At 48.6% G+C, this 9,290-nt stretch overlaps 1 protein-coding gene across 4 annotated transcripts in view; it reads left to right on the forward strand.

Moving 5' to 3' along the window:
* Positions 1–9,290, forward strand: part of LOC142296126 (ral GTPase-activating protein subunit alpha-2-like) — a 487,199-nt gene that overhangs the window by 186,066 nt on the left and 291,843 nt on the right. For all 4 annotated transcript variants that reach the window (XR_012751590.1, XM_075339383.1, XM_075339384.1 and 1 more), the window contains one exon: positions 3,022–3,215. Coding sequence is in view for 3 of the 4 variants with exons in the window: in XM_075339383.1 (XP_075195498.1) it covers positions 3,022–3,215 (194 nt within the window). In the remaining variant the exon portion in view is untranslated. The remainder of the gene's footprint in view (positions 1–3,021; positions 3,216–9,290) is intronic.

The raw sequence follows: 9,290 nt of genomic DNA on the forward strand, positions 1-9,290 counted from the left end.
TCTTTCACGCCTTTCGCAGAGGGTGGTCTTCCTAGGGCAGTCACGTCACTCCACAGAGTGTCTGACATAGCAGCGCTGTCATGTAAAGTCGCCCTTCCTGGTGTTTCACCAGGACAAGCTGGTTCTGCGTTCGGTTCTGGAATTTATCCCGAAGGTGGTATCCTCTGTTCATCTCAATCAGGATATCTTCTTACCTTCTTTTTGTCTCATCCGTTTCACCAACGTGAAAAGGATTTGCACTTGTTAGGTCTGGTGAGAGCACTCAGACTCTACATTTCTCGTACGGCACCCCTGCGCCGCTCGGATGCGCTCTTGTCCTTGTCGCTGACCAGCGTAAAGGGGCGCAAGCTCCCAAGTCAACTTGGCTCGGTGGATCAAGGAACCAATTCTTGAAGCCTACCGTTCTGCTGGGCTTCTGGTTCCTTCAAGGCTGAAGGCCCATTCTCCCAGACCGTGGGTGCGTCCTGGGCGTTGCTGCACCAGGCTATGGCTCAGCAGGTGTGTCAGGCGACTACCTGGTTGAGTCTGCACGCTTTCACGGAGCACTATCTAGTGCATACCTACGCTCGGTAGATGCCAGCTTAGGTAGGCGAGTCCTTCAGGTGGCGGTTGCCCACCTGTAGGAAGGAGCCGTTTTACGGCTCTTTTACCGGGGTATTCTTTTACCCACCCAGGGACTGCTTTTGGACGTCCCAATTGTCTGGGTCTCCCAATGGAGCGACAAAGAAGAAGGGAATTTTGTTTACTTACCGTAAATTCCTTTTCTTCTAGCTCCAATTGGGAGACCCAGCACCCGCCCCTGTTCCCTTCGGGCTGTTATTTCTTTGTGTACACATGTTGTTCAGATTGAATTGTTCTTGGTCATGGTTTCAGTTCTCCGAACATCCTTCGGATTGAATTTACCTTAGACCAATTTATAAGTTTCCTCCTTCCTGCTTTTGCACCAAAACTGAGGAGCCCGTGATGCACGGGAGGGTGTATAGGCAGAGGGGAGGGGTTTACACTTTTAAGTGTAATACTTTGTGTGGCCTCCGGAGGCAGTAGCTATACACCCAATTGTCTGGGTCTCCCAATTGGAGCTAGAAGAAAAGGAATTTACGGTAAGTAAACAAAATTTCCTTCTTTTGAAGGTTATGTCATTGGCAAATTATTTTGATTACAGCAATGCAGGTTTTTCGTTCATTTTTCCAGAGTGAGCACATCATTTAGTGAGGTTTTTTTTCTCTGAAACAGTCAGCCAGGGGGAACTGATTCAGAATGGTAAATGGAGCTTTGTGCTCAGATATTACATAATTTGGTCTGTTAAAAAAAAGAAAAAAATGTTCCTGTGCTGAGATAATCTTATATATGTGTCCCTATTCTGTACTGTGTAATGGCCGTGTCTGTCTGTACAGGGACATGGTCTGATCATACCACATCTACTGAGCTGGGGAGGAAGTAAAAAAAAAAACAAAAAAAAACCAGACATTACAGAATGGGATCGCAAATAATTCTTTCTTTGAGGTAAAACATTTTTTTCTAAAACGGTCTGGGAAATGTTTTACCTCACAAAAACAATCAGCTATGATCCCGTACTGTAATGTATTTTATACTGTTTCGTCCTCCCCAGCCCAGAAGCTGTGGTATGATCAGATCATGTCCCTGTATGGTCAGACACTGCCATTACACAGTACATAGCAGGGTATAGCTGGAGATTGCGGTACGCATATGTATTGATTTCAGCATCATTTTGTTTAAGAGTTTGAGAAAAACTGGAAAATAATACTGTGCACACGCCGGTCATAGTATTAATCACGGTGGCAGAGGGGAAACATTTTAAAGGGGAGAAAGCATTACAGAAGACCCGACCCACAAAGTTCTGCCCCGATGCACATGTTACTCAACCAATGCACTGATTTCTGGACCTTTGATAAAGCTTTCTTTCTGCGATCAAACATCCTATCTCTAAACTGAAGGCTTGATTTGATTGACAATTGTAGCGCCAGTAAAGCCCTGCCTTTACTTTATATGTGAAAAACCTGGTGGTTGGTTCCCTTTCAGTAATTAAGAAGTGAGTGGCAGCAGCGCTCACTTCCTGTTAATTTCTTAACCATCTGAAGGCGGGAGAAGGAAGCCGGTACTGATTTGTTGCGGCGCTCGCATGTCATCACAATGTTACATGGGCCCCGGGAACGCGAGTTCTGACATGGCTGGAACCGTGCCGGCACTGGAGGTGAGGATAGGCTTTGTTATTTTTATGGGGGTGCACATGAGGAATGAGAAGGGGCTGTTCTAGTAGTGGACAACTTCTCTCACTTTGTGTGGAAACTGCTTTAATGATCTTTGGAGACTAAACCACTTGTACCTTCATAGATCTTAAAAATGTTGAGGCCTTTCCACTGCTACCCTGATAATTAGTTGGTTGAATATCCTTACGGAGATGGCTCTGCCCCTTTGAAGGATGATACTGTTCGCCTACGGCCACTCTAATGCACGCACTACTTGTAGCGTTATACAGCTATTACTGACCTCCATGAGTGTGGGGTGGTGGCTGTGACACGGAGAAAGGAAACATTTTAGGCTACGGTCACGCTGGAATTTGCAGTCACTATTATGGAGCAGGAAAATTGATCTGACCCGCAATGGACACCAGATGGACTCCATTGACTATAAGGGAGCCCATTTGGTTTTCGATAGGTTGTCCGTCGTATCAATGGAGACTCCAAAACAATGGTGGACCTGGCCTCACAAGCACTATTCAGAGGCAAATGGAAAGATTGCAGCAAATGCTATATAACATTCCTTGCCGCACACTAGTGCTGTGAATGTCATCATCCCGCCTGGCCTTCTTAACCGGCATATGCTGAGAGCAGATGTTTGCACAGTGGTAATAATAAACTTGTACTTTTGTCTTCAGTATTTATATGTTTCTTGAAGTCTAGCCGGGCAGGTGTAACGTTTTTATGGACTAGTACATAGTCGGTATTTTAGGTGAGTGCTATAGACCTGACACTTATCATTACGACTCTGCTTCCCTTCCAGACAGCAGTGAGTGTCTTGCTGGAGACTGCAGTATAATCGCTGGTGGAAACCTTTCCGGCTGGCATCCAGACTCCGCAGCTGTTTTGTGGAGAAGAATCCTGGGAATACTCGGAGATGTGAACAATATCCAGTCCACCAAAATCCATGCCAAGGTGTTTGGCTACCTCTACGAGTTGTGGTACAAGCTGGCGAAGGTAAGACTCCGGTGCACTCGGGCAATAAGTAATGGGAAATCTGCATCAGAGAAGCCATGGGATTGAATTGCTGTCCTTAATTAACACTCTAATATTAATTAAGGAAGAAAGTCACAACAATTAAGTAACAAAATCTTAATGTGATGACACAACTTTTGGGAAATATGTTAATGTCTTTCACATATACTAAAAATGACTGCGGTGGGTCAGATAGGTGTTTGGTATGTTCTCAGAATTAAGAGCCTCTCAATACTCTCATCTCTGACTCTAAGGGCCGATTCATTAAGACTGGCGTCACCAGTAAAGAGATCTCTGGAGTACGATGTGCCAAATTTATTGAGAGGCTCCCATTACTTAATAAATTCGGCACATGTACTCTGTGAGATGTGTGTCCCCAGAAATGGTTCTCTGGTCAGGGACTATAGTAGTATTTCTGGCGTTAGAAGCACTGGCTTTTTAAATTACTTGGCCTGACCGGTATGACCACCCCTCTGGCCCATCCGTAATTATTCCAGTTGAGCTGCCGTCAACTGGCGGGAAAATGGAAAAAGTCAAACCTTTGTGCACAACTCTGTTGCGCAATGTTTTTGGGGCTTTTCAAAGCTTTTACACCAGTTTTCTGCCATAAAAGCTTTAATAGATTGGCTCTTTTATATTATTTAATAAAGTAGTACTGAAATTTGTACATTAATCAAGAAATTATAAGTTAATATAGACAGAATTTCCCCAAAAAGTTTTCCAGTTCTCTAAAATAAATGTTCTTACCTTTACAACGAGCCCTAATGGAAAGTCCTGTGGTCTTTTGAAAGGACCCTTTATACTTATAAAGCTTAAGACCAGTATACTATTTGTCAGTTACCTACTGGATTAAAAAACATCACACCTTGTGTTTCAGGTGTATTCTAATCTTTCTAAGTTATCAACTATCTATAGGATAGGGAAAATGTTTCCAGTCACTGGGGATCAAACTGCCGGGACCCCCAAGATTTGGGGCTCTAAATTAATTAATTCTTCATGGGATCATTGGAGATGTTTGGCTCTTTGCTGTTCTTAGGCACTTACAAATGAATAGAGTAGCAGTGCGAATGCTCTACCACAGCTCCATTCACACCAGCCCCGCTTCTCGGGATCAGTGGGGCTCCCAGCAGTTGGACTCCAGCGATTGAGAAGCTATACCATGGATGGATGGCTGAGATGGCTTCTTCTAAATTTAAGATTACTTTTTAAGTGAAGACCTTCCTCTGCCAGTATAAGCTTCTACCTAATAATACCCACTAGGACTTCACAAAAATTAACTCATGACGTTACAAATACTGTGATTGCTAATATCTCCACAATGGAGAGGCAAAGTTAAAAAGTTATAGATTATTCCTCTCTGCAGCCACTATTACTAGAACAACTTGTCTCCAGTACAAAATGAAAAATTTGGTTAGAGGTTCTTTCTCTATTACTTGTCAACTGCACTATGAAATGTGAACAGTAGGTGGCAGCACCATATTACACTCTGGCGAATGAGGGATGAAAACTTTACATACAGAAGAAGAAAAAGAAATTGCGTGTGTGTGTATATGTGGGTATGTATATATGTATATATGTGTGTGTGTGTGTGTGTGTATATGTGTATATGTGTATATATATATATATATATATATATATATATATATATATATATATATATATATACATACACACACCGTATTTTTCGGACTATAAGACGCACCCTGGTTTTAGAGGAGGAAAGTAGGAAAATAAAACTTTAAGCAAAAAAATGTGGTCATGACACACCCCAAATTCTCTACTAAGGTACCCCATCCTGGTAATGATCCTCCTGCCTTGTATATGATCCTGCTATAAACCCCCATCCTGCTCATATACCCCCATCCTGCTTATATACCAGCATCCTGCTCATATTCCCCCATCCTATTCATATACCTCATCCTGTTCATATACCCCCATTCTGTTCATATTCCCCCATCCTGTTCATATACCCCCCATCCATCCTGCTCATATACTTCCATCCTGTTCATATACCCCCATCCTGTTCATATACCCCCCATCCTGTTCATATACCCCCCATCCTGTTCATATACCCCCCATCCTGTTCATATACCCCCCATCCGTCCTGCTCATATACCCCCCATCCTGTTCATATAGCCCCCATCCGTCCTGCTCATATACTCCCATCCTGTTCATATACCCCCCATCCATCCTGCTCATATACCCCCATCCTGTTCATATACCCCCATCCTGTTCATATACTTCCATCCTGTTCATATACCCCCCATCCCTCCTGCTCATATACTCCCATCCTGCTATATGCCCCCATCGTGCTCATATACCATCCTGGTATATGGCCTGTATCCTATAGCACAGAGAAAAAAAAACAAGCGTTTATACTCAACTTTTCCTCACTCCCTGCAGCCGATCATCTTCCTCTCTGCACCACTGACGTGTGTGTGTGTGTGTCCGTGTGTGTGTGTGTGTCCGTGTGTGTGTGTGTGTCAGTGTGTGTGTGTCCGTGTGTGTGTGTGTCCGTGTGTGTGTGTGTGTGTCCGTGTGTGTCCGTCCGTTACCCTGCAGCACGCGATGTCTTCCTGTCTGTGCCGATCAGCTGGCCGGCACAGACAGGAAGACATCACGTGCTGCGGGGGAACGGCTCCACACACGGGGACGGGTGAGTGTACTGATTCACTGCACCCCGCGCTGATGATGATGATGACGACGACGACCACTCCAGGCTGTATTTGACAGGGGTGAAGATGCGGACCGGCTCTTTACTATGCGCGCGTCCCCGCTCGTCCTCCCGCCCACCTGTCAGCGCCGTCTTCTGCGCTGAGAAATGGGCGGGAGGATGGCCGTGCATATGTAATGAGCGGGCACACGTGGTCACAGCAGGCTGCTACAGCCTGCTCATGCCCCCGATGACCCGCTCCACCGCAGCACCTCATTCCCCGCAGCCACAAGACGCACCCCCAACTTTCCCCCAACATTTGGGGGGGAAAAAGTGCGTCTTATGGTCCGAAAAATACGGTATATGTATATATATATATATATATATATATATATATATATATATATATATATATATATATATATATATATATATATATTATACTAGAAGGTGGCCCGATTCTACGCATCGGGTATTCTAGAATTTACGTATTGTGTAGTTCATGTATGATTTTTGTTATATATATATATATAGATAGATAGATAGATAGATAGATATAGATGTTGTTGTGTGTAGTTACCAAGTGTTTGTGTAGGGCGCTGTACATGTTCTGGATGTTGTCTGGGTGTGATGGGGGGTGAGAGGGGTGTTGTTTGTGTGTTGCGTTGTTTGTGGAGCGCTGTGTGTCTGTAGCGTTGTGTGTGTGTGGTGTGTTTTGGGGGGAGGTATGTTTTGTGCAATGTGTGTGTTGTGCGGTATGTGCGTATATTTGTGTGTGCAGCGTTGTCTGTGTGTGTGGGTGTCTGTGTAGGGCAGTTGTTTGTGGTTCCAAGTGTGTGTGTGTGTGTGTGGTGTGTTGTGCAGTGCGCGCGTGTGTGTGTGTGTGTGTTGGGGAGAGGTGTGCACTTCCCATCGTGCTCCATCCCCCATGCAGCGCACTCCCTATCGTGCTCCATCCCCCATGCTGCGCACCCCCCATCGTGCTCCATCTCCCATCCTGCACACTCCCAAACGTGCTCCATCCGCCATGCTGCGCACTCCCAAACGTGCTCCATCCGCCATGCTGCGCACTCCCAAACGTGCTCCATCCCCCATGCTGCGCACTCCCCATCGTGCTCCATCTCCCATGCTGCGCACTCCCAAACGTGCTCCATCCGCCATGCTGCGCACTCCCAAACGTGCTCCATCCGCCATGCTGCGCACTCCCAAACGTGCTCCATCCGCCATGCTGCGCACTCCCAAACGTGCTCCATCCGCCATAATCCGCACTCCCCATCGTGCTCCATCCCCCATGCTGCGCACTCCCAAACGTGCTCCATCCGCCATGCTGCGCACTCCCAAACGTGCTCCATCCCCTATGCTGCGTACCCCCCATCGTGCTCCATCTCCCATCCTGCGCACTCCCAAACGTGCTCCATTCGCCATCCTGCGCACTCCCAAACGTGCTCCATTCGCCATGCTGCGCACTCCCAAACGTGCTCCATTCGCCATGCTGCGCACTCCCCATCGTGCTCCATCCCCCATGCTGCGCACTCCCAAACGTGCTCCATCCGCCATGCTGCGCACTCCCCATCGTGCTCCATCTCCCATGCTGCGCACTCCCAAACGTGCTCCATCCGCCATGCTGCGCACTCCCAAACGTGGTCCATCTGCCATGCTGCGCACTCCCAAACGTGCTCCATCCGCCATACTCCGCACTCCCCATCGTGCTGCATACCCCATGCTGCGCACTCCCAAACGTGCTCCATCCGCCATGCTGCGCACTCCCAAACGTGCTCCATCCGCCATGCTGCGCACTCCCAAACGTGCTCCATCCGCCATGCTGCGCACTCCCAAACGTGCTCCATCCGCCATGCTGCGCACTCCCAAACGTGCTCCATCCGCCATGCTGCGCACTCCCAAACGTGCTCCATCCGCCATGCTGCGCACTCCCAAACGTGCTCCATCCGCCATGCTGCGCACTACCAAACGTGCTCCATCCGCCATGCTGCGCAATCCCAAACGTGCTCCATCCGCCATGCTGCGCAATCCCAAACGTGCTCCATCCGCCATGCTGCGCACTCCCAAACGTGCTCCATCCGCCATGCTGCGCCAGCATCAGCCTCTCTGTCCCCAGCATCAGCCTCTCTGTCCCCAGCATCAGCCTCTCTGTCCCCAGCATCAGCCTCTCTGTCCCCAGCATCAGCCTCTCTGTCCCCAGCATCAGCCTCTCTGTCCCCAGCATCAGCCTCTCTGTCCCCAGCATCAGCCTCTCTGTCCCCAGCATCAGCCTCTCTGTCTCCAGCATCAGCCTCTCTGTCTCCAGCATCAGCCTCTCTGTCCCCAGCATCAGCCTCTCTGTCCCCAGCATCAGCCTCTCTGTCCCCAGCATCAGCCTCTCTGTCCCCAGCATCAGCCTCTCTGTCCCCAGCATCAGCCTCTCTGTCTCCAGCATCAGCCTCTCTGTCCCCAGCATCAGCCTCTCTGTCTCCAGCATCAGCCTCTCTGTCTCCAGCATCAGCCTCTCTGTCTCCAGCATCAGCCTCTCTGTCCCCAGCATCAGCCTCTCTGTCCCCAGCATCAGCCTCTCTGTCTCCAGCATCAGCCTCTCTGTCCCCAGCATCAGCCTCTCTGTCTCCAGCATCAGCCTCTCTGTCTCCAGCATCAGCCTCTCTGTCTCCAGCATCAGCCTCTCTGTCTCCAGCATCAGCCTCTCTGTCTCCAGCATCAGCCTCTCTGTCTCCAGCATCAGCCTCTCTGTCTCCAGCATCAGCCTCTCTGTCTCCAGCATCAGCCTCTCTGTCCCCAGCATCAGCCTCCCCATCCCAGCCTTCCCCAGGTCAGCCTCTCTCCTCCCAGCCTCCTCCAGCACGCCATGCTCCTCTGCCGATACTCACAGATCCGATCGCATAAACTCACACCCACACCCACACACACACCCGATCGCATACACTCACACCCGATCGCATACACTCACACACACCCGATCGCATACACTCACACACACACACACACACACACACTGACGATATTGCACATACGCGCTCATACTCACAATATCCGGAGATATCACATGCTTCTGGCCATGTGATCCTCCGGCAGGTCCTGGATGCTCACAGCACAGTATCGAGGCCGAGAAGCAAGCGATATCGCCGGATGCTGTGAGTATGTGGATGCGATGTGATGTATGTGTGATGTGTGTGTGAGAGTGAGTGTGAGCCGGTGTACACTGGTAACTATGATACACCTCGGGTAACTAAGGGACCTTAGTTACCCGATGTGTATAATGGTTACCAGCGTTCACGGGCTCCGTCAAGATCCCAGCATCGCAAGGTTATGTCTGGCGCTGCTGGGATCCTGACGGAGCCGGTGTAGAAGCAAACGATATCCCAGGATGTTGTGAGTGTGTGGATGTGATGCGTGAG

This window comes from Anomaloglossus baeobatrachus, chromosome 3, assembly GCF_048569485.1.
Source record: "Anomaloglossus baeobatrachus isolate aAnoBae1 chromosome 3, aAnoBae1.hap1, whole genome shotgun sequence".
In the NCBI taxonomy this organism is placed as follows: Eukaryota; Metazoa; Chordata; class Amphibia; order Anura; family Aromobatidae; genus Anomaloglossus; species Anomaloglossus baeobatrachus.